The sequence below is a fragment of the Helianthus annuus genome, chromosome 4 (assembly GCF_002127325.2).
Source record: "Helianthus annuus cultivar XRQ/B chromosome 4, HanXRQr2.0-SUNRISE, whole genome shotgun sequence".
Taxonomy (NCBI): domain Eukaryota; kingdom Viridiplantae; phylum Streptophyta; class Magnoliopsida; order Asterales; family Asteraceae; genus Helianthus; species Helianthus annuus.
Genome location: NC_035436.2, coordinates 43,465,792 through 43,492,794, shown reverse-complemented (window position 1 = coordinate 43,492,794; position 27,003 = coordinate 43,465,792). Strand labels below are relative to the sequence as shown.

Here is a 27,003-nt window from a genome sequence, read left to right as displayed (position 1 = left end):
CCAACGAGAACCGTCACAGGATGGAGAGTTTGTATAGATTATAGGCGATTAAATGAAGCGACAAGGAAAGACCACTTTCCTTTGCCCTTCATTGATCAAATGTTAGAAAGATTATCTGGTCATAAATTTTATTGTTTCTTAGATGGTTTTTCAGGTTACTTTCAAATACCGATAGCACCAGAAGACCAACAGAAAACAACTTTCACATGTCCCTACGGAACTTTTGCATATCGACGCATGCCATTCGGTCTATGTAATGCGCCTGCAACATTCCAACGTTGTATGGTCGCCATTTTCCATGATATGATCGAAAAGACAATGGAAGTCTTCATGGATGACTTTTCCATCTTTGGAGACTCATATGACCAATGCCTCGATAATCTTGAACGAATGCTATCCCGATGTGAGGAAACTAACCTCGCCCTTAACTGGGAAAAATGCCATTTCATGGTAACAGAGGGAATAGTACTCGGTCACAAAATCTCAAGCGAAGGAATGGAAGTTGATCGAGCAAAAATAGAAACTATTTCTCGATTACCTCCTCCATCCTCCGTGCGAGCAATCAGAAGTTTCCTAGGACATGCCGGATTTTATAGAAGGTTTATCAAAGACTTTTCAAAAATTTCAAGGCCTCTAACAAAATTACTTGAAAAAGATGCACCCTTCATCTTTGACAAGGAATGCAATCAAGCATTTCTAACCCTCAAGGAAATGCTAGTCAATGCACCTATCATGATAGCGCCAGATTGGAAATTTCCTTTCGAAATCATGTGTGATGCAAGTGACTTTGCTGTGGGAGCAGTCTTGGGACAAAGAAAAGAAAAGCATTTCCACCCAATTTATTATGCTAGTAAAACTCTTAATGACGCACAAGAAAATTATACAACTACAGAAAAAGAATTACTAGCAGTGGTATTTGCTTTTGATAAATTTCGTTCTGATCTTGTTCTTTCTAAAACAGTAGTCTATACAGACCATGCAGCCATCAGGTACCTCTTCAATAAGCAAGACGCAAAACCCCGTTTGATCAGATGGATTCTACTCCTCCAAGAATTCGACATCGAAATCAAGGACAAAAGAGGAGCAGAAAACACTGCTGCAGATCATCTCTCGCGCTTAGAAGACCCAGCTTTTGGAGACAACCAGAGACGAGCAAATCAACGAGAAATTTCCCACGGAATCCTTGGAAATGATGGAAATTAGACAAGAACCATGGTATGCCGACTACGCTAATTTCTTAGCTAGCGGTATAGTCACCAAAGGATGGCCACATCATCAAAGAAAGAAATTCTCTGCTGATGTAAAGCATTACTTTTGGGAAGACCCCTATCTTTTCAAAATGTGTGCCGACCAACTCATCCGAAGGTGTGTCCATGGTAATGAAGCACGAAGAATTCTCCGTCATTGTCATGAAGGTCCATACGGAGGACATCATGGTGCCGCAAGTACCGCACGAAAGGTATTTGATTCGTGATTTTACTGGCCGACCATTTACAAGGATGCACAAAACCTTGTAAAGACATGTGATGCCTGCCAGAGATCAGGTAATATTTCTTCCAAAAACGAAATGCCTCAAAACGGCATTCTCGTCTGTGAAATCTTTGATGTGTGGGGACTCGATTTCATGGGACCTTTCCCACCTTCAAAAGGAAACAAATATATACTTGTGGCAGTCGATTACTTGTCTAAATGGGCAGAGGCCGAGTCTCTTCCAACAAATGATGGGAGAGTAGTGGTAAAATTTCTGAAAAAACTGTTCTCTCGTTTCGGGACACCAAAGGCTTTAATAAGTGATAGAGGTACCCATTTTTGCAATCATCAACTCGAAAAAATATTAACAAGGTATGGGGTCTATCACCGGGTCTCAACAGCATATCATCCTCAAACAAATGGGCAAGCCGAAGTGACTAATCGAGGTTTAAAACGAATACTTGAAAAAACCGTAGGAATAAATAAAAAAGAATGGACCGACAAATTAGACGACGCTTTATGGGCTTTTCGAACTGCTTATAAAACCACTATAGGCACAACCCCATATAAACTCGTCTATGGAAAAAGTTGTCACTTGCCAGTAGAAATAGCTCACAAAGCCTACTGGGCAATAAAAAACGTAAACTTAGATTTAGAAAATGCAGGTAAAAATCGATTCTGTCAAATAAATGAATTAGACGAGCTAAGGAATTATGCATATTCTAACTCCGAAATTTATAAAGAAAGAATGAAAAATTTACATGATAAATATATTAAATCTAATGAATTTCGGGTTGGAGATCAAGTTCTATTGTTTAATTCACGACTTCGGTTATTTTCTGGTAAGCTAAAATCTAGGTGGTCAGGACCTTTTTCAGTCACCCATGTTTTTCCACACGGTGCAGTAGAAATTAAAACTCGAAATGGGACACCATTTAAAGTCAATGGCCAACGGTTGAAACTCTACCGAGGATCCATTGAGGATGAGGAAGAGGAGATCTCACTTCAAACGGTTAACGAATAAACTCATACCAGACATGTTACAGGTAAGTGTACGTTTAAAAGCCGGTAAATCTTCTAACCATTTTTTTCGGAAATAAGGGGCATGCACACGAGCACATAAAAAAAAAAAAATTTCAAAAACTTTGCCCGGCACGGGGCCGTGTCGAGGCGACTGTCGGGATAAAACCCTCTTTTCCTATCAGTTACACCATTCCACACGCCCCGTTTAGCCGAAAACTCTCTGGTTTGAGGCGATTTTCTGCAGTTTTTCAACGTCACCACCGAATCTAACAACGTCAAGGTATGATTCTATCCTCATTAGTAGTTAGATTAGTTACTTGCATGTAGTTAAAACATCAAAAATTGGGGAAAAGTCTAGGGTTCTTCATGTTCATCCGGATCGAACTCAAAATTTTTGATGAAATTTGCTAGTAGTAGTTTAGATTAGAGTAGTAGAAAGTAAATAGACAAATATTGTTGACAGATTCGTTCAATTTCCAACGAAAAACCCAAACCCTTGTTCTTGAACCGAAAAACACGAAATTGAAAGGGTAAACGGTTTGTTTTGGGAAAAATGACACTTAGGGTTTCATTTTCGGGGGAAACCGCTACTATTGGGCTAAAAATTTTCAGGTTTTCGAAACCGGGACGAAAAATGGAATTTTTGGGTTACAGACGCCTGGACACGGGGCCGTGTCCGCTGAGCACGGGGCCGTGTCCAGCCCACTGTTTGCAGTTTCACTCTGATTTTCTTTGTTTCGTACTAACTTTTTATGTATTCTTTTCAGATGGCTAAATTCACAAGGTTTAACGCAAGTGAACTAGACGCTAGGGCACGATACGAGGTTCTACAAACAAGACCGGAAGAGTACCCAAGGCGGGCGTGTACCGACTTGCTAACCATGGTGAATCAACTTGACCGCTTCAACAACATTGTGAGGGGTCCACTGCATGTCGCATTGACCACCCGACTACGGTCGGTGCATCAATGCACGATGGAGTTCTACAGTACCTTCCTTTTCAACTCGAGATGTGACCCGTTTGACCATGATGCAGTCACATTCCGATGTGGAGGGACCACGTTCACAACCTCCATGGCACAGTTTGGAGCCATCATTGGGCTATATAGTGAAGAGGAAGCGGGGAATGAAGAGAATACTGGGGGATTACGAGACTTGGATGCAACTGAACGCCAAGCCGCATGGGCTCAAATAGGTGAAGGAATCTATAACCCGAGCAGCACCAAAAGCACCAAACCGAGGGACCCGCTATACCGATACATCCACAGGCTCCTATCGTATTCGCTGAACCAATGCCACAACAGTAGTGGCGTTGTTGGGTTGAAAGATTTGGTCGTCCTTCACTACATCCACAACCAGAAGCCTCTAGATGTTCCGTACCTCCTACTGCGAAACATGCACCTAAACCGCCTTGCTCATGCTCCTACACCGATCTTCTTCGGAGGATGGGTGTACCGTCTTTTCAAGCACTTCACGAATATCCCAAGGTCCTTCGAAAGGAGTCCATGGTCGGGATGGGTCGATTATCACATTTGCCGATCCATGAACTTGCTTTATGAAGCGGAGGACGGGACGGTGAGCTTTCAGAGGACGCAAGGCTATGCATGGAACCCGCAAGAGGCTCTAGTTCTTCATGCACCACATCCCCATTTTCAGTACCCACCCCAAGGCGATCCCGGTCAATCCTCCTCTCAAGGAGGTGGTTTTCCTAACTTTCAAAGTTTACATGATCTTTTGCAGGAAAACCTCATGTGCACAAGGAACACCTACAATCTCGCCAACAACACACACCACCGGGTTGGAGCTATCGAACGCAACATTAATGATATACAAGATGATATCGGTAGCATCCGGGAGTACATGGCGAGGCACGGGGGTGGAGGTGATGGTAGTGATGAAGACATGGAGTAGGAGGCTTGAAGGAACAAGGGGCTAGTTGGTGATGAGCCCATAGGTTTAAGTGCCCTTCTATCTATCAAACAATTCATGGCCTGCGTGCCATTTGTCGAACAATTTACTTTCTCTAACTACTTTTTATCTTTGTTTTATTTTTAATTTATGTTTGGATGATGCTTGACGATGGTAATTTAGGATGGTTTGTGCTTGTTTGGTTGGTATTTAGTGTTTAAACAGGTGCAATGCGAGGGTTAGAGTGCTAAACATTAGCACTTGCAGCCCTATGATGGAGAAACCGGGAGACAAAACCTGTTTTTCAGGCTAACAGACTGTCCACAAGGGGACGTGTCCAGCCGACACGCCCCCGTGTTCATCTCCCAGATCTGTTGTTTGGCTACTAACCTGCAATTTTTTGCCAGACACGGGGCCGTGTCCAGCCGACACGCCCCCGTGTTCACCTTCTGTAAGTTTTCGTTACTGGCAGTTCACCACGGGGCCGTGTCCAGACTGCCAGTGACATAAACCTTTGCTTTTAAACCCACTTTTACACATTCTAATCAACCAAAAACATTATTTTTGGACACATTGAGGACAATGTGTAATTTAAGTGTGGGGGGGATGCTAAAACCTTGAAATTTTGCAAAATCCTAAACACAAGCCTTACACAAAACTCTATTGGAACCGCTAAACACCCCAATTTTTTTCAAAAACTTTTTCATTTTTTTTATTTACTTGTCTTAGTTTAAGTTGGGAATAACAAGTTCTAAAAAGGTTATATTTTTACAAGTTTACAACCGATAGCGTCATGATAAAAAGAACCAACACAAGAAAATTATGAAACGGCATGACAAGCTTAGTTAAAAATTCGACTATATATACTTGGTCACATAAAAACCCATTCCCACAAAAGTGAGTTTTGAGCCTTTATTGAGCATAAAAATATACATATTTAGACTAAATGCTCATTTTTCGTTTCTTGTGTGAATAACCGCTTGGTTCTTACAAATCTAGAACTTGCCACGACGATACCTTCCCGGTCCTTACCAACTTAAACCCAAGTAAGTAAATGATGGAGGCATTAGGACTAACCATTTTTCTTTCAAAACCATTATTTTTCATTTTTTTATCACCTACCCAAATTCCCACTAGATAGCCCCTTTGAGCCTAAACCTTTCATTTCATTACCCCAAAACCCTTTTTACCCACCAAAAACCTTTTTATTTTTCACCCTTTATTTTAGTAACAAGCTCGCTTTTTCGTAAACTCGCCTTTTTATGTGATGAAAAAAAAATTGATGATGAAGTCAAAAACAAACAAAAGCTATAAAAAAAAGCTTGTTTGGAGAAATACTTCAAAATAAAAAGTCACTAAAAACAAGGTATTTCACGAAAACCGACGCTTGTTACGATTTTCGCCCTTTTTACTAACCACTAACCAACCACCCACCTTTAACCCAAGCCTAACCCTTCACCCCAAAAGTCCTTTTGATATTTACAAAGGTAAAAAGTTAAAAAGGAGGAGGATTGATTGCTTGGCAAGCCTATGGAAGGCGTAAGTTCCATGCCGCTCTCGAGTGATTCACTAAAAATATACCCCTTCGGCCGAGTGTTGAGTGATCTCCCGTGAGGTATGTGAACGTGTATATAAATGGAATTTTAATAAGGCATGCTATGCCCGAATAAGTAATTTATCTTATGAAAAGTTCAAAATAAATCATAACGAATAGGATTGTAAATAAATAAAAATAAAACTTATAAAGACCTTGAATTCCCGACACTCTAGGACAAGCTAAAACATTCTCTTCTACCTATTCCATTTGGGAGTGTAAGCCACATTTAAAGAGTTTTGCTTGAGGACAAGCAAAAGTTCAAGTGTGGGGGTATTTGATGTGTGTAAAATGCAACATATAAATCACATCAATTAAGGCATAAAACTAACCCTTTTTAAGTACTAATGTTGGAAAAAGAGTGTTTTTGTCTTCCTTTTGTATTTTCAAGGATGAAATGAGCTCAAAATCACAAAAGAAGCAAAAAGACAACTAATTCTACCATAAATACAAGAAAAGGAACAAAAGTAGACTGCCCGGACCCTCAACGACACCTCCCAAGGCAAAGGAGAAGAAACAGAGTCTGAACACGCCCCGTGTCCAGCGAACACGGGGGCGTGCCCAGGAAGCAGCAGAAAAGACAAACCAGTAGAAGCTTCCATTGCCCACCACGGGGCCGTGTCCAGCGGGCACGGGGGCGTGGTGAAAGTACAGCAGGCGCATTAATTGTAATTCGCAATTACAATTAATGAAGAGAGAGAATGTCGGACGGGCACGGGGCCGTGTCTAGCGGACACGGGGCCGTGTCCAGCCTTCTGTTCAGCCTATAAATAGAGGAGCTTGGCTTCATTTTCTCTCATCCCTTGGCACACCACCTCTCTCACACCTCATCCACCACCCACCACCACCATAACACCATCATCCACCACCATCATCCATTGTCCATCGTAGAGTGTGTGAGTCGTCTCGGGATCCAAGATTGATCGTAAGAGTTCTTGACAATCAAGGCCATGTTTGCCTAAGTCTCTTACATCACTTGGTGAAGACAAGTGTTTAGTATAATACTTTTTATTTTTAATCTTTTGCACTTTTTATTTGGTTTTGTATTAATGACTTTAATAACTAGTTACTTATGTTGAAGGTGATCTTTCCTTATCGTTTGTCCGTGGTGTCTTGGCATTATTTTACTGTCTATATAAAATAAAAGATTTTCACCATTCATATCTCCACGGTCTATATGGAGGTATGTTGGCTACCTGGTCGGGGGTTAAGGGAACGGTTTGGTAAGGGTCTTGCCCTTGTTCAGCGTTTAGAGGTCCTGCTTGGGACCTGGGTCAAATTTAGTAGGATCTCCTTCAATGCCCATAGGTATTGGATGGCGGGGATCCAAACTCTTTGACCCCTTCATAAGTTAACTACTATTAATACTATAACCCGGCTATTTAGGACTGTATCCCTGCTGACTCAGACTACTTAGCCGAGGGTAACGTCACCGCCAAAAGCGGGGCCTACCACAATTTGCATTAATAACTTAATTCATTATCTTTCAATAATCCGACCCTTTAGGATTGTATCCTTGCTGACTCAAACTACTGGGTTGAGGGTAACGTCGCCTTCAAAAGAGGGGCCTACTACAATAACTAAGATAATCTCTTAAACAAGTGGAAAAGTGCAAAAATAATCAAAGGTTATACTAATACACGTGTCGGATCCAAGTGATTCATCTTGTCTATCTGTTTTTATTTTATTTTTATTTTCAGCATTTAGTTAGTTTTTATTTTTCTTAGTTTAAAACATTTTTCTAACTTTTTGATTTGATTAGACGTTGAGGATAAACCGATATTAAAAGCTCTTGTGTCCTTGGACGACCTCGGTATCTTACCAACACTATACTACGTCCACGATGGGTGCACTTGCCCATATGTGTGTTTAGTGTTAGTAAATATCGTGTTTTATAAATTTAAAACTTGGCTAAAAGTGTAAAAAGGGGCTTAAATACTCATCAAAAATATAACACACTTCACGCACATCAGTTATAGTCCCTAGTGACTATACCTACTGATTACCACGTTATCTAGGCTCAGTGACGAGTCGTAGTTTCGGCCAAAATGCGTTTTCTCGCGTATTTTGTAACCAAACTACTCTAGGGTATTAAAACCGTTTGTTTTAATACCAAACCTGTTTTCTAACTTCACTAAACATGTTCTAGCATGTTTAGCTCGTCGCTTCTAGTTTTGTGCTTGTCTAAGGGTCGTAAGGTAAGCGATCTAATCAATCGCTTATGCTTACGAACCCGACCCATTTGGTCGATCATTAGGATCCGACCAAACATATTAGGTGACCATAGTTGTATAGGGAATAACCTTCCGAGGTTATACCTTATGGTCACATGTTTAACTAGTTGTATGATAGGTAACGTATGTGCCTTAGGTAAATTACCAAAATACCCTTTTCACGCCAAAATTCATTTTAAGCCTATGTAACATAATTTTTGGTATCTAAACTGATTTAACAACAGTATTGAACATGTTAAGGCATATCTTGTTTATCATAGGGCTAGTTAGGCATTCCGAACGCGTTTTACGTGAACGACGCGTTAAAGCAGCACAAGCTACCTAAGCGGGTCATAACGGGTCAAGAGCACTTAGGATAGGTTTCGCTTTAGTACGTAGGCTTTGTTAGACCATATTACATAAGTTCCCACACTTATTTGGTTTACGAAACCTCGTACTACCCGATCCTCCGATAGGTCCGTTTATTAATGTAGATACCTATATAGGTGCCGTTTGATTCCGTGATCTTCTAGCATTGCTTGGTGGTTATCCTACGACTTCTAAGCAATCTCAAGTGAGTACATAGTACCCCTCTTTTACTGTTTTCCAAACATTTTGGGGTGAAACACGTGTGCCTACTTGTTACTTTCATGCTTTCATGTTTTCGCATTATATACTTGCTATGTTCATTAGTACATTGTTTTACATGACATTTTCATGCTATGTATGTTCATCATACTTAGTACACTCGTTTTACATGACATTTTCATGCTATGTATGTTCATCATACTTAGTACACTCGTTTTACATGACGTTTTCATGCTATGTATGTTCATCATACTTAGTACATTCGATTTACCATTTTCATGCTACGTATGTTCATCATACTTAGTACATTTGTTTTACATGATATTTCACGCTATGTGTGTACATTTGATTACATACTTAGTGCATTGTTTTCACATGTTTATATTTTGGGTATGACATTTGGTTTGTTTAAGTGGGACCATATACATTCATTAACTTTGATCACGCCGCTCGTTAGTAGGTAGTGGTACCATAGGAATTGACAACTCCCGTTCCTGACATACTGGGTATGTTTGGATGAAAGGAATGACCGAATTCGAATTAAACATAAAAACCGATAGACCTTTAATTTGTTTAAAGGTTTATCACCACAGTCACAAGGCTTGAATGTATGCATTTTCACAATACCGCATAAATGTTTGTATTCAGTATAGCATGCATCTCCACAAAACATAACGTTGATTTAAACTGAGTTTTACTTCAATACTTTGTTTTGTGCATTTTTCACCTATGGTTTAGTTGATACATATTTCACTTACCATACATGACATTTTGTTTACACATGACATGATTGACATTGACATAGACATTTTGACATTTGTTACACACATTACATGATTTACACTTGACGTTAGACATGGTTTTTCGCATAAACATTTTGACAATTGGTTAAACATAAATATGTTTACATTGGTGGTTTGTTTGGGTAAGTGATTTAAGTAACGAGGCGTGTGTAATATGATACAAACATGGTGGATACGCCGCTGGTACTTCCTATATATAAGTGTTTGTATGATATTACGCATCGCAACGTTGTTTAAATCATTTCAGTTTAGCTATATAACATATTTTCACAATACATTGTTTTACAAACAACTTGTTTTATACAACTTATTTTACTTGGTTATTCATTTAACCATACATTATTCTTTCAAAAATACATATCTACCATCGTTTTTCAAATGATTTACAAACAATACAATCAACAAGGTTCAAGACTACATTTCATTAAACATTTTTCTAAAACCTAAGTCATGGATCCTATTTTCACAAAACCTATGTATCTCACAGGCATTTTTATGCTGACGTACCTATTTTCACATGTGTTTTAGGAGCAAATGCATAGGATGATCGTGATACACTAGGATGGACTTGGGCCTTATTGACGATAAAATGGATCTAGACTAGTTAAAACTTGTTATGTACTTTGTTTCTTTTTATTTTAAGACAATGTAACTTGTGGGTTCTCGTTTGAAACAATGTATTCCACCCTTGGGTGATGAATAAAATATTATTTAAATTACCTTGGTTGTGGAACAATAATTCTGTTACAACACTCCCCGACGTTTCCGCCACGATTTGATGTTTTACGTGGTCGGGGTGTGACAGAAGAGTTGGTATCAGAGCCAATGTTTATAGGGAATTAGGTTATTAGTAATGCTTTGACCTAGACTATAACCTTTCTAGGACCCCAACACAAGTTGTCTTGTGTTTAGATTTTAAAACATGCACTTCACCTATCCTTAGGTGATCACCAAAATAAGAACCCAGTTTTCTAAAACGATTTTTTTTTTTGAAAAACAATCTTCTGTTTTCAAATGATTTATTACATGGTTTTGAACCCTTTTTGGTTTTTCAATTTGATTTTGAAACTTTATCATTTGTTTTTGAATGATTCTTTTGGCCTTGTGCCTTCCAAGTTTTCAAAATCTCGTCAAAGTTTTGGGTTCTAAATAGTGTGAACACGTGCAAACTGGAAGGGTGAATGCCTGTACCCTGGGTTTTCTGTCTAAGGCTAGAGTGTTCGTACAAATCCACATAATCGGACCAGTCACTCTTACCTGGGAACTCCTGGGGTGAGTGTTCACTTATAGGCGAGCATGTCTTCGCTAAACATTATTTATGAGCCCATTTACTTTGACTAGTCACTGTGTGTCGTTTGTTTGCTTTGTGATACGGACAAATGACCACCATCCTTGCTTTGTTGATTTTGTTTCGTCTCGTTCTTTTCATCTAATCATCTCACTCGTTTCCTCTCATGTTTTCCTCTTTTTAGCATGCCTCCTCGACGCGAAAATCAGCTACCCAATGCCGAACTGGCAGAAATCATCGCACAGCATATGGCTGCTGCGTTCCCGAATCTTATTGCTCAGTTTATCCAAGCCAACATCAATCAGAACGCTCCTTGTAACTTCAAGAGCTTCAATTCGGCTAAACCACTCAAGTTCAGTGGTACTGAGGGGGCAACTGGGCTCCTTCAATGGTTTGAGAGCATTGAGAATACTTTCCGTCATGTTCAGTGTCCTGATAATCGCAAAGTTGAGTTCGCTTCAAGTGTTTTTCAGAAGAGGGCGTTAACATGGTGGAACGGGGTTATGAGAGATCGAGGTGCTGAAGTCGCTTTAGCGCAAACATGGGCTGAATTGAGGACTCTCATGATGAGTGAGTTTTGTCCTCGTCATGAGCTACGAAAGTTGGAAAGGGAGTTTGACGATCTGAAACAGGTTAGTGGTGAGCACCGGGCGTATACTGATAGATATGAAGAGTTGAGTTTGTTATGCCCAACAATGGTCACCCCACTTGACAAGGCTACCGAAACCTGACTCTGTGCAAGACATCGTTACTGGTAGTAAACCTACCACTGTTCGTCAGGCAATCGAACTATCTGCGACGTTGACAGAATCGCAGATCAGAAAGGGTAAATTGCATAGGAAGGGTGATAAGGGCAAGAATCAGGCATCTGACAAAGGGGATAGCAAGAAAGGTAAGAAGGGGAAGGATTCTGGCTCATCAAAGGGCTCCAGGAAGCGAAAGGCTTCCCAAAATTTTGCCATCACTGCCCAACAGAACCAAGCGGCTCCCAATCAGCCAGCGCAGCCTCCCGCAAAGAAGCGGTATGAAGGGAATGCACCTTTGTGCAATAGGTGCAATAGTCACCATCAACAGCAACTCCCGTGTCGTTTCTGTACCAACTGTGGAAAATCGGGTCATCTTGCAGAGGTTTGTCGTTCTGCTAGAAATCCAGCCCAACAGGGAGCTCAACTACCTGTTCAACAGCAAGCACAAGCTGCACGACCTCACTATCCTCCTGGCTCGTGCTTTAATTGCGGAGACCTGACCCATTATCGAAACCAGTGTCCAAGGATGGTTAATGCAAATCCAGTTCAGGCTCAGGCTCGTGGACGAGCTTTTAATATGAATGCTGTTGAGGCGCAAGCAGACAACGAGGTGGTGAACGGTACGTTCTTAGTTAATAATCAACCTGCATCTGTTCTTTTTGATGCAGGGGCCGATAAGAGTTTTGTGTCGTTATCTTTTGAGCCCTTGCTTCGCGTGTCTAGAACGAAACTAGGTAAGCCTTTGACTGTTGAAGTTGCGAGTGGTGAACCCATTGTTCTTGATTCTGTTCTTCGCAACTGCCAGTTGAACCTTAACGATCATCTTTTTCCTATTGACCTCACGCCTATGCAACTTGGGAGCTTCGACATTATTGTGGGTATGGATTGGTTAGCCAAGCATCGTGCAGAGGTAGTTTGCTTTGAGAAGATCGTTCGTGTGCCGCTTTCGTCAGGTGAGATACTACAGGTTCGTGGTGAAAAACCTGCTAGTAGCCTCAAGCTTATGTCTTGTTTTCAAGCTCGGAAGTATCTGCGAAAGAACTATGTGGCCTTCCTGGCACATGTTACGGCAGATAAAGACCAAGGTAAGTCTATTCAAGATATCCCTGTTGTTCGGGATTATCCGGAGTTGTTTCCTGAAGAGTTGCCTGGTCTACCTCCAGCACGCCAAGTCGAGTTCCGTATTGATCTTGTACCTGGTGCAAATCCTATCGCCAGAGCTCCATATTGTCTTGCACCGTCTGAGATGCAAGAGTTGTCTAAACAGCTTCAGGAGCTTTCTGACAAAGGTTTTATTCGTCCTAGCTTTTCACCTTGGGGTGCTCCCGTCCTTTTTGTCAAGAAGAAGGATGGATCCTTCAGAATGTGTATCGATTATCGTGAGCTGAATAAGCTTACTATCAAGAATCGATATCCCCTACCTCGCATTGATGATCTCTTTGACCAGTTACAGGGTGCTACTTGCTTCTCGAAGATCGACCTTCGTTCTGGGTATCATCAACTTCGTGTGCATGAAGAGGATATTCCCAAGACAGCATTCCGCACTCGATATGGGCATTATGAGTTCACAGTCATGCCATTCGGTTTGACCAATGCTCCTGCTGTTTTCATGGACTTGATGAATAGGGTCTGCAAGCCTTATTTAGATAAGTTCATCATCGTTTTTATCGATGATATCTTAATTTATTCTAAGACGCGAGCTGATCATGAGCAACATCTTCGTCTTACTCTGGAACTCCTAAAGAAAGAGCAACCTTTTGCCAAGTTCTCCAAGTGTGAATTTTGGCTTAAGGAAGTTCAATTTTTGGGACATATTGTCAACGAACAAGGTATACATGTAGATCCCTCCAAGATCAGTGCGATTAAGGATTGGGATACGCCTACTACTCCTACTGAGGTTCGTTCTTTTCTTGGTCTTGCGGGTTATTACCGCCGCTTCATTGAGAACTTCTCAAAGATTGCAGTTCCTCTAACTGCTCTAACTCAGAAGAACAAACCCTTTGAATGGGGTTGTAAGCAAGAAGAAGCATTTCAGACCTTGAAGCAGAAGCTTTGTGATGCACCTATTCTAACTTTGCCTGAAGGCAATGATGATTTTGTTGTCTACTGTGATGCATCGAAGTTGGGTCTTGGCTGTGTTCTGATGCAAAGGAATAAAGTCATAGCCTACGCATCAAGACAATTGAAGGTACATGAGAGAAACTACACCACTCATGATCTTGAGTTGGGTGCAGTTGTCTTCGCTCTCAAAATCTGGAGACACTATTTGTATGGTACAAAATGCGTGGTTTTCACTGACCACAAAAGTCTTCAGCATATCTTCAATCAGAAAGAACTCAACATGAGGCAAAGACGTTGGGTCGAACTCCTAAACGACTATGATTGCGAAATTCGCTACCATCCTGGTAAAGCGAATGTTGTGGCTGACGCATTAAGTCGTAAGGAACGTACTATACTTCATTGTGTTCGTATTCAATCTGCTGTTCAAGCTCGATCTGATATCCAAGCACGCATTACTCAGGCTCCACAGGCTTGTGTTTCACAAGACTTGATGGGTAAGGAATTACCCTATCACATTAAGCCTGATCTTGTGCTGAAGGAAGATGGATCATATTGTTTCATGGACCGTTTGTGGGTCCCAAGCCAAGATGATCTTCGCACTTTGCTTATGGATGAAGCCCATAAGTCTCGTTATTCTGTTCATCCCGGCTCAGACAAAATGTATAAGGATCTTCGTACTCAGTATTGGTGGCCTGGTATGAAGAAAGACATTGCCTTGTACGTTTCAAAATGCCTTACTTGTCTCAAGGTTAAGGCTGAACACCAACATCCTTATGGTCTTTTGGAGCAACCTGAGATCCCAGTTTGGAAATGGGAAAACATTGCTATGGATCTCATTACCAAACTCCCGCGCACTAAGAAAGGTCATGATGCCATCTGGGTAGTTGTTGATCGTCTTACAAAGTCAGCACATTTCCTGCCGATCCGTGAGAATCTATCTGCTGAAGATCTAGCTAAAATCTATGTGGATGAAATCGTATCTCGACATGATGTTCCCCTGAACATTATTTCTGATAGAGATGCTCGTTTCTCTTCTCGTTTTTGGAGAACCATGCAATCTGCTATGGGGACCCAACTCAATCTGAGCACAGCTTATCATCCACAAACAGATGGCCAAACTGAAAGAACAATCCAGACTCTAGAGGATATGCTTAGAGCTTGTGTGATCGATTTTGGTGGTAGTTGGGATTCACATCTTCCATTGATTGAATTCTCCTACAACAATAGTTATCACTCCAGCATCAACATGGCTCCTTTCGAGGCTCTCTATGGTCGAAAATGTCGTTCACCGGTCTGCTGGAATGAAATAGGTGAGGCTCAGCTTACTGGACCTGACCTCATTCTAAAGACAACTGACAAGGTTAAGAAGGTTCGTGATAACTTACAGGCAGCTCGAAGCCGTCAAAAGAGTTATGCGGACCAACGACGCAAGCCCTTAGAATTCCAAGTCGGTGATCGTGTATTACTTAAGGTCTCACCTTGGAAAGGTGTGATCAGATTTGGAAAGAAAGGAAAACTTGCACCTAGATACGTTGGACCATTCAAGATCGTCGAAAGAATCGGTAAGGTAGCCTACAGAATTGCATTACCTCCCGAACTTGGAAATGTTCATCCAACTTTCCACGTATCCAATCTCAAAAAGTGTTTAGCTGATGAGAACCTCCACATACCACTTGACGAAATCCGTGTTGATAAAACACTACATTTTGTTGAGAAACCTGTGGAAATTATGGATCGTGAAGTCAAATTGCTTAAACGCAAGCGCATTCCGTTGGTTAAAGTTCGCTGGGAATCTAAACGTGGACCTGAGTTTACTTGGGAACGTGAAGATCAAATGAAGGCGAAGTATCCACATCTTTTCCCACGAGTTTCCTCTAAAGGAATTTCGGGACGAAATTCCCACAAGTAGGGGAGACTGTGACATCTGTGCTTGTAATCATTGTAAACAGTTCAGTTATCAATGAAATAAAGTTATTTGATCCCAATGTTTGTTTGTTTATGTTTGATGTTTTTCATGTTTTGACTTTTATTCGATTTCAAACTCTATATCGCTTTCTGGAGAATTATACACAAACTAGTGCGTAAACGTAATCAGTTAAAAACTACAAATACTCCGGAACATCAATTTATTATTAATATACCTTAAATAACCTTTACATAACTTATAAATAAGTTTTGAAGGCTTTGGTATGGCAAAATCAAGTTAATTCGCTTACAGGGACTAAAATTAACAAACTGCGAAAGTATGCCGATTTGAACTGTAACGAACATTCCGGAACATGCCCATAAGTTAAACACACCTTAAATATCCTTTACATAGCTTAGAAATAGGCTTTGAGGGGTTCGGTGTGCTAAAATAAACTTTATGCTCATTCAGGGACTAAAAGCATCAAAAAGCGCATAAGTTTGCATTTTCGCGCATAACTTACGTTCTGAATACTCCTGGACATCCAAAAATTTATGTAATCATTAAAATATTATGTTTTAGTGATTAGCTTGTCAAAAATCCATTCGTCACGCAATTTGGACCGTTTTTGCGTCCTTTACGACTTCCGTCGTAATTAACCGAACAACACAATCGTACGGCCAAACGAAGCGACATCCGGCATATTTTTGAGCATGTTTTATGTCCCCTATATTTTAACATCCTTGTAGAGCTCAAAAATGGGTTTGACGGGTGTTAGAAGTGCCAAAACATAACTATACGCGCACAGGGACCAAAACTGCCAAAATGCAAAATCTGCTGGTCTGCAGGGTCCTTACGGACCGTATGGGTATGCTTTCCAGCCATTTCCAGCTGTTACACACCTTTACCCATGGTTTCTTGCATCTTGTGGGCTGGTTTTGGATGTCCCATGGTTTTCTAAAACAATGGGCACACATAGAGGGTGGAGATCGAAGCTCGGATTTCAAGAAACGATCCTAACGGTTCTACGAAATCTATAAATACCCCCCACCCCATTCACTCAAACCCACTTGATTTTTCTGAGATTTCTCTAAGTTGAAGTGTAACCACTTCATACCTGAGAATACTTGGAAAGATCAATCTTGCGGGGACCTTCTGTAAGTATTCTTTCGCGTTTTTCGTTCGTTTTAGCGTTAAAGTCAAACTGTGTTTGACTTTCTGCATTGACCAGTTTATGGTCAACGCGAAGTTCGTTTGAACTTCATAACGTGAGCGTAATCACGATGGTTATAGTCCCTAGTGACTATACCTACTGATTACCACGTTATCTAGGCTCAGTGACGAGTCGTAGTTTCGGCCAAAATGCGTTTTCTCGCGTATTTTGTAACCAAACTACTCTAGGGTATTAAAACCGTTTGTTTTAATACCAAACCTGTTTTCTAACTTCACTAAACATGTTCTAGCATGTTTAGCTCGTCGCTTCTAGTTTTGTGCTTGTCTAAGGGTCGTAAGGTAAGCGATCTAATCAATCGCTTATGCTTACGAACCCGACCCATTTGGTCGATCATTAGGATCCGACCAAACATATTAGGTGACCATAGTTGTATAGGGAATAACCTTCCGAGGTTATACCTTATGGTCACATCGTTTAACTAGTTGTATGATAGGTAACGTATGTGCCTTAGGTAAATTACCAAAATACCCTTTTCACGCCAAAATTCATTTTAAGCCTATGTAACATAATTTTCGGTATCTAAACTGATTTAACAACAATATTGAACATGTTAAGGCATATCTTGTTTATCATAGGGCTAGTTAGGCATTCCGAACGCGTTTTACGCGAACGACGCGTTAAAGCAGCACAAGCTACCTAAGCGGGTCATAACGGGTCAAGAGCACTTAGGATAGGTTTCGCTTTAGTACGTAGGCTTTGTTTGACCATATTACATAAGTTCCCACACTTATTTGGTTTACGAAACCTCGTACTACCCGATCCTCCGATAGGTCCGTTTATTAATGTAGATACCTATATAGGTGCCGTTTGATTCCGTGATCTTCTAGCATTGCTTGGTGGTTATCCTACGACTTCTAAGCAATCTCAAGTGAGTACATAGTACCCCTCTTTTGCTGTTTTCCAAACATTTTGGGGTGAAACACATGTACCTACTTGTTACTTTCATGCTTTCATGTTTTCGCATTATATACTTGCTATGTTCATTAGTACATTGTTTTACATGACATTTTCATGCTATGTATGTTCATCATACTTAGTACACTCGTTTTACATGACATTTTCATGCTATGTATGTTCATCATACTTAGTACACTCGTTTTACATGACATTTTCATGCTATGTATGTTCATCATACTTAGTACATTCGATTTACCATTTTCATGCTACGTATGTTCATCATACTTAGTACATTTGTTTTACATGATATTTCACGCTATGTGTGTACATTTGATTACATACTTAGTGCATTGTTTTCACATGTTTATATTTTGGGCATGACATTTGGTTTGTTTAAGTGGGACCATATACATTCATTAACTTTGATCACGCCGCTCGTTAGTAGGTAGTGGTACCATAGGAATTGACAGCTCCCGTTCCTGACATCCTGGGTATGTTTGGATGAAAGGAATGACCGAATTCGAATTAAACATAAAAACCGATAGACCTTTAATTTGTTTAAAGGTTTATCACCACAGTCACAAGGCTTGAATGTATGCATTTTCACAATACCGCATAAATGTTTGTATTCAGTATAACATGCATCTCCACAAAACATAACGTTGATTTAAACTGAGTTTTACTTCAATACTTTGCTTTGTGCATTTTTCACCTATGGTTTAGTTGATACATATTTCACTTACCATACATGACATTTTGTTTACACATGACATGATTGACATTGACATAGACATTTTGACATTTGTTACACACATTACATGATTTACACTTGACGTTAGACATGGTTTTTCGCATTAACATTTTGACAATTGGTTAAACATAAACATGTTTACATTGGTGGTTTGTTTGGGTAAGTGATTTAAGTAACGAGGCGTGTGTAATATGATACAAACATGGTGGATACGCAGCTGGTACTTCCTATATATAAGTGTTTGTATGATATTACGCATCGCAGCGTTGTTTAAATCATCTCAGTTTAGCTATATAACATATTTTCACAATACATTGTTTTACAAACAACTTGTTTTATACAACTTATTTTACTTGGTTATTCATTTAACCATACATTATTCTTTCAAAAATACATATCTACCATCGTTTTTCAAATGATTTACAAACAATACAATCAACAAGGTTCATGACTACATTTCATTAAACATTTTTCTAAAACCTAAGTCATGGATCCTATTTTCACAAAACCTATGTATCTCACAGGCATTTTTATGCTGACGTACCTATTTTCACATGTGTTTCAGGAGCAAATGCATAGGATGATCGTGATACACTAGGATGGACTTGGGCCTTAGTGACGATAAAATGGATCTAGACTAGTTAAAACTTGTTATGTAGTTTGTTTCTTTTTATTTTAAGACAATGTAACTTGTGGGTTCTCGTTTGAAACAATGTATTCCACCCTTGGGTGATGAATAAAATATTATTTAAATTACCTTGGTTGTGGAACAATAATTCTGTTACAACACTCCCCGACGTTTCCGCCACGATTTGATGTTTTACGTGGTCGGGGTGTGACAAAAATCTTTTTGGCTTTTATAAAATTTAGATTAAAACACACCTAAAATCTTTTTGGAATTTTTCATTTTTCAAATGTAAAGACGGAAAGCAATAAATAAATATATACAAAGATGCAGAAACGAAAGCAGTAAACAAATATTTACAGACATTCTTTTTGCGAGTTTCGAGGGTAAGAGAATCATATCAGTGTACGGTCACGCCAAAACGCTCTTTTTGTTCAATTAGTTAACATCTAGATAAGCATCCTATAACAATTATCGGTATTGTTGTACACATAAGCTAAACTTATCAGATGTAATCCTGGCGAGGGGATACGTTAAGGTATGATTTATACTTACCGACCGTTGTTCATCCACACACGACACATTCCCGTATCAAGGTATGCACGAGAGTTCATCTTACCGGTGAGTATACCGTTTATCATCTGTTTGACCGTATAAAAGAATGTGAGAAACTCACTTATTTTGATTGAAAACAACCCCTATGTGATAGAATCACTTATTGATGAGGAACTTGATTTTCGATGCATGAGGGCACAGGAGCAAGTCCGTGAACAGGTCAGTACAATGTACAGCAGAGAGACGAACTTGACTCCCGGATAAATGTGATATATTATCACTTATTTGTTTGGACATGTGATTGTTGATCACTTATTGAGGTCGTATGCAATATGTACACGTATGTATAGTATCATGGAAGATCTAGACTTCGTCTCCGTTTTGTTTCGGTTTGATACAACCATGATACCCAGATGATAAGACGGCATAAAGACCGAATATCTCAGAACCTCGGCAATCAATCAAACGAAATTTCGGTACTAAGACCATATGCCAATGAGCGGTTCCCACCTGGTCATCAGTCGATTTAAGTTTATATCCCCTGCACACTTTAAAATGATTGTGAGCCTATCGATACATCTTATATAGAGCTGCTTAACATATTTTTCATTTTCAAGTTCATTTCAAAAGAGGTTTAGAAAGACCACTAATGTACTATCATTTTCTCTTTTTCTCGCCAGGAAACTCATTTTTGTTTTGCCATGTTTTTGGGTTTTTGACATTTTTCCGATGTTTTTGAATTTTCAAATTTTTATTTACTCCCCCTAAAATCAACAAACTAAGATAAATTTAAAAGACACAAAGATATTTATTAAAAGGATTTCCCGATGCTGGTTAACTCATGTTTTACCTCAATGCCATTTACCAAAATTAATTTTAATCAGAAATGATTTATCAAATTTTGGAAAAATGAGTTAGCACGTCGGTAATCGGTGCGGACCATGACAACATTGACGAGTTTTATATTAAAACAATCACGTGTGAGGTGATATTCGAGATCAACGTGTCTGAAAAAAGAGTGTTGTACGAGAGAATAATAATTCATAAAGCATCTTAAATATCGACAAGTATAGGAGAGATTAGAAATTCAAAACCGTATCCTGCAACTGCTTCGTCCATTGCAAGGAATCTGAGTGCTCTCCCAAACTGGATATCCACCCGTTGTGGATTTCAAAGTCGATTTTTAGCTACTTCAATTTTCAGAAAAAATCTCTTCACAACACAAGATTATAGACCTCTGGGTCCGGCTGGTCTTCCACATTGCACCAGCGAAGGTCTTTGCCTTCTCTTTGAGAAGTAGTGTGCGGTTGTTCAATCCAAGCCGAGGCATCCGCACACCAGGTTGGTTTGTTCAACAAACACATTTTCTTCAATCACACCGCGAAGAAATGTACACTTCACGTTCATCTTGTTGATTTTGAACATCAGACATGCTGCAGGTGCGTACATTTTGATTGAATCTATCCTGGGGACCCGATTAAAGCCTTTAACAATACTTTGAAATGATTTTCATTTAGTCGAAGGTTTTCAATTTATTTCGACAGACAATTCTGTCTTCTTTTCTTTTTCTCTCCATCAAAGGCAACAATTTCTTTATCGCCAATCTTGTGCATAGACACTCCACTATTAACAATCCGATGACTATCGATAGTTCCTCCTGGAACATCCTGCACACTCACTCAGAGATTAATTGGAGAGGGGGACCCAAGCCTTCATAGACTCGGGTTGCCCCTGAGAATCAAGAAATGTAATTTCAATTTCTTGACGGTCCTTAAATTGTAAGCCTCCCCCTGAATCCTCACATGTCTTCGGTATCCAAGCCTGTTTCCTTTTACCAGTTTGTGTATTATTTACACTTTCTGGTTTTAATGGTTGTGACAAACTAGGTTTCCTACTAACAGATTTTACTTCCGTTTTTACAGCCTTTTCGATCACCTACACATTTTTACGTCGTTGTTTTGTTTCTTGTTCTGTAACAGTGCGTTTGTCAGTTTTTGGTGACACAGGACGACGTTGTTGGTGACCTTGTTCAGAAGGGGCTCTTTCTACAAAATTTGGTTTCGGAGAGTTTGTGCAATTTCTGATAATGTGGCCAAACTCCCCGCATTTAAAGCATTATCTCCTTTCAACAAAATTAGGAGATTCTGTTCGAGGACCTGACATTGAATTTGTAGACCCCGAGGTACTAGCTTCACACCCGTTTGTTTGTTGGGTGTAATTGTTATCCCTATTATGTTTCAAAATTTTGACCTTTTGAACAAAGTCAGTATTGGATTTATTTTCAAAAGTCTCAACTTTATCTGTACCCATGGAGGCCACAAATTTAATGTCTTTGTTTTTCTTCTTGTAACGAGCTCCTTTTGTTTCAGCCTTTGGGCGTAAAGCCTTAGGCTTTTGAGCTCGTTGTTGTTGTTTACCCTTAAAGGCGACAGATTGTTGCTTAGTTGGTAATTTCTGATTTCCATGTTGTTATCTAATTTCAGCTTTTGGAATAGGATCACATTGAGTTACAGAAACTCTCAGGATCGCTTTACCCAAAAACTTAGTTGTATTATCTTCAAACACTTTATCAATCAAGGATTGATTGACGTTTTTGATTGGAAAATCTTTGTCTGAATAAATTTTACTATCACCGACCAAAGTATACAACACGTTGTCACTTTTAATGGTAGACACTGTCTCAGTGATAGGATATATCTCTTGTTTAGCACCAGTTGATTGCACAGCAGGAGTAGGAGGATCACATAGAATGTGATTCGTAAAAGGCACTTCTACTCCTTTTCTATCGTCAAGAGATTTATCCTCGTCACTCACATCTGATTCATCATCCGAAGAATCATAGTCCTCAATGGTTGGAGGACTTTAATTTGAAGCACATGATGACTTTTCCTTGCTATCAGATGAGCCCTCCGATGAATTGTCCATTTTGAACCCTAAGCCAGTTGTAACTTCCTCATAATCAAGAGGTACAGTTGGCTCAAAACGCGGCATTTCCTCCTCATCGGGCATCTTGGTATAGTTGTGTCTCAAAGAAGCCGGACACGACTTATACCCAAGGCCTTTAACATTACCCTTTAGTTGTTGAACGTCAATGATGTGATCAAGCACATATCGGGAGTTTGAGTAACTCTCCAATTTGAGCTTGATCGCTTCATGCTCACATATCATCTTGGCTAGCTCTTTCTTAGTTGCCTCAATGATATTAATGTAATTATTAATACCAGTTTGCTTATTAAAAACCATTTTTGATAACTAAGAAACACTTTTCTTGAGTGTTTCAATTACCGATTTAAAATCTTTTTCGTTGCAAGCTAAGGCCATGTTTGCCTCTTTGCACTTTGGCAGTTCAGTAACCAAACTCTGATTGTGACTGTGAATGTTTTCAGATTCTTGTTTCATATTAGCACATTCATGTTTCGTATCAGCACAATCACTACATATGCTAGGCGTTTCAGATTTTACCTGACTTGTAGAAGCTGAGACATTAGCCATAAAGGCAGTCTGAGAAGAGAAAGATCCATCTTGAGTGAGAATCTTCTCCATTTCTTCTGATGTAGCATCAGCTTTATTGATCAATACATATTTCTGACACTTGACCTCCTCAGCATCATTCAACAAACTATCACCTTCAGAACCAGTTCTCTCATTCACATTCGAATCTTCATCCGAACTGCCACTGTATCCCGAACTATCATCATCTTCAGAGAATTCTTCTTTGTGCACATGCTTGATGTGACTGATGATCTTCGCATAACATGCAGTTCCTCCTTGATTTCCATCTCCAAATTGTACGGACCAATCACACACTTCATCAGCTTGAGCTATCAATGCTCGGTTGGCGTTTGAAGGACCCGACTGGTTTGTGTTGTTGGTAGCTACTATCCCTCGTTCATTGTTAGCTTGATTTTGGAAGGGATTTTGGTTGCCTTGTTGGTTGCTAGGGCGTTTGCACTCACGCTTGAAATGACCCTTTTCACCGCAATTAAAGCATGTGACAGCACCCTTGTCATACCCGTACTTGGTATCCCTTTTGCTTTCCAAGCTGGTTCTCCCCGTTCTGCTCATATAATCCTTTGCCCTTCTCACAGCGCTAGCAAACGCCCACTTAATGTCCATCAACTCCATCTCATCTATGTCTATCTGCTGATAATCTTCATTGGTCAAATTAATGTTTCCAATTTGACCTGCGACTAATCCGCTGTAGGAATTAACCATAGTAGTAAGAATTTCCATGTGATCCCGTGCAGCTCAATGAAAGGGCTCCACTTTGGTGGTAGAGCATCAGCAAACCATGCGACTATTTCCTGCGAAGATACAACAACCTTGTAAGAAATCTTTTCACTAATTAAATGATAAAAACGAGTTGTCATCTCATTCAGTGTTTCAGTCTGCACAAACATAAACCCTTCAAACTCCTTCTTTAGTAAATCATGACGCGTCTTCCGTGTGGCCGCATTTCCTTCTCCTCTGTTAACTAGGATGTCCCACAAGGCTTTGGTGCTGGTACAATGGGTGAATTGATGATAGATATCTTTGTGTAGTGCTTGCGTATGAATAGCAAACGCTTTCTTTTCAAGGTTATACGCCTTCTTTTCATTTTCAGCCATGGTCGCCAAACTCATAGCATTTGATCCGGCTTCCTCAAGAGCGACCTTATATGCTGTGGTGAAACACGTCCATAACTCGGTGTTTTAACCTAAAACATAATTCTGAAAACGACCTTTCCACGATGGATAGTCGTTCATGTGGTTGAGTTTTGGTGGACGGTTATTGCTACCCGTTTCATTTTCGCTTATGAGCAGATTTTGGATACTTTGATTTTGATTTGCCATGCACGCCCATTGACTAGCCGAAATTCTTTCTTGTGGCATCAAAGACTTAACCCATGACATATCAGGGACCGTGCTAATGCTCCAATCGAATGGATTTGTACTCATATTTGATGTTTGAACAAGTTTACCTGCTTAAAAACTTGAAATCAAATGGTTAAAACAGTTTTGCAAACCTTCTGTTCAAAAGTGACAAGTAAAAGTGACGAACTATGCTTGTGATGAACTTAATACTTCGTCAAGGACACTGATGACGAAGTTAGTGACAGTTCGTCGAAGACCAGAATGACGAAGGTTGAGACTTCGTCCAGAACAACCTTGACGAAGGTACAGATCCTTCGTCTAAAGGAACCTTCGTTGACAAAAATTACACAGCCAGCCTGTTGAAAGATATTTTCTCAAATAACAAATCAAATCTTTTGATCTCTGACACAATAAGCCACAAAAATCAAACAGGCAATACTTTTGTCTTTTCGAAGCTTCCTATTTCAACAACTCATCATCACATGAACACAATAGTCAAACACGTGTATTTTAATATTACTAACACTTTAATTCAAAACACAAAGCAGATCAAACAAGATAAATATACAAGAACAGTTTGAATATCACCAAGAACACTATGAATATCAGATGAACACTTGAAGATTTCGGCCAAATATTTTCACTGGCGAAACTTTCCGAACACAAATTTTGCATAAACATTCAACAAAAACCCACTAGTAACATGTAAACATTCAAACAAACAAGGTTTTTGAACAAACTTTTAGCAAAATAACAGGATTAATAATGATTTTTGAACCTTTTTCCAGAAAATATTTAAACTTTTCAAGAACAAACAACAACAACAAAAAAAACTAAAAATTAAAAATCCCAAGAACACACTTGTTTCAAACAACACTTGTTTGGTTTTAAACAAGGAAAAGAGCCAAAGCTCTAATACCACTTGTAGGTCCGTTTTTCTCGGAGGATCCGATACGAAAACCTATTCCCTGTTTATCATAAACACGATCGCGGGTGCGGAATCCCTGTGACGGTGCAAACCGAACAAAGTAGATAAATAACAACAGCAAGTAACCAAAGATTAACTTCTATTAAATGGATGAGAACATTCACACAATGCTTGTATAATAAACTCTCACAAGTTTCTCAGCTCTCGTGGAGTCTTACAATAATCTCATGACTAAACTGATAAACAATTGGGCTATTTATATTGTCCCTTGACGAAGTCTACGAGGCGAAGTTTAAATGTGATGAAGACTCAAACATCGTCACATACACATCACGACGAAGGTTGGAACTTCGCCAAGCATGTTTCATTGAAGCTTCGTCATAAATATTTTCATCAAACTTCGTCATTCATGAAGGTTCGTCATGTATGCATTAATATATATTCTACACACATGACATCATCATGTAAATGTAAAGTCTTCTCATGAGATCATCATGACATCATCTTGATGTCATCATGGTGATGTCATGGATGATGTGTCTGCGGGACGGTTTGCGGCTCTTCGTGCTTCGCGTGTCGAACTCTGGGGCGCACGACGGAGGAATGTCGCGACGTCGGGCTTGAGCCGAACCTAACCGTGTTGGACCGAATCGAGTCGAACCGAACCGAGTTAAACCGAACCGAGTCACGCCCACATAAAGTGTATCAACACTTGTTGATATAGCCTGTTTGCTTGATAGCTATCTCACCCCCTTCATGAATAACTTCTATTCCCAGATAAAATGCTAGCAATCCTAGATCGCGTATTTCAAACTTGTTTTCCATCTGAGACTTGAAAACATCTAACTCCTTCCTTGATGTTCCAGTGACTATCAAATCATCAACATAGACTCCGACTATTAGTGTAAAAATCTTACTCGTCCTTGTATAGATTGCTTGCTCTAAAGTGCACTTCTTAAAGTTAAGTGACTTTAGGGTTTGATCTAACTTGTATTCCAAGCATGTGGTGCTTGTCTCAATCCATACAGAGCCTTTGATAGCTTGTAAACCTTTCCTTCATCTCCTGGCTTTACAAATCCTTCTGGTTATGAGACATAGACCTCCTCCTTGAAATCTCTGTGTAAGAATGTAGACTTCACGTCTAAGTGATGTACCTCCCACCTTGATATGCTGCTAAAGCTAACATTAGTCGAATTGTCTCTATGCGTGCTACTGGTGTAAAGACTTCATCAAAGTCTATCCTGTGTTGCTGAACATATCCTTTTGCTAGCAGCCTTGCTTTGTGTCTGACCACGTTTCCGTTTGCATCTTTCTTAGTCTTGAATACCCACTTTAAACCTATTGCCTTGTGATTTCTTGGCAACTCAGTTAATCTCCAAGTGTTGTTCTTGTTTATCGTGTCTAACTCATCCTTCGTTGCTTCAATTCATTTTCATGCTTCCTTGTAATTCCTTGGTTCTTCTTCAGTAAGTAGTAATTCTTGAGGATCTACTTGAATTTCCTCTGTCTCTTCGTATATTTCTTCGAGACTTCTCAGTTTCACTAGAGTGTCACTAATTCT

General features: G+C 39.7%; 1 protein-coding gene across 1 annotated transcript in view; it reads right to left on the bottom strand.

The window, feature by feature from the left end:
• LOC110933253 (F-box/kelch-repeat protein SKIP11) overlaps positions 1-23,786 on the bottom strand; it is a 40,757-nt gene extending 16,971 nt beyond the window's left edge. Inside the window, exons 1-2 of the mRNA XM_022176483.1 lie at positions 23,259-23,786; positions 22,632-22,853 (exon numbers count right to left, since the gene is read on the bottom strand). Of these exons, the coding sequence (XP_022032175.1) occupies positions 22,632-22,853; positions 23,259-23,786 (750 nt within the window). The remainder of the gene's footprint in view (positions 1-22,631; positions 22,854-23,258) is intronic.
• Between the last annotated feature and the right edge of the window lie 3,217 nt (positions 23,787-27,003).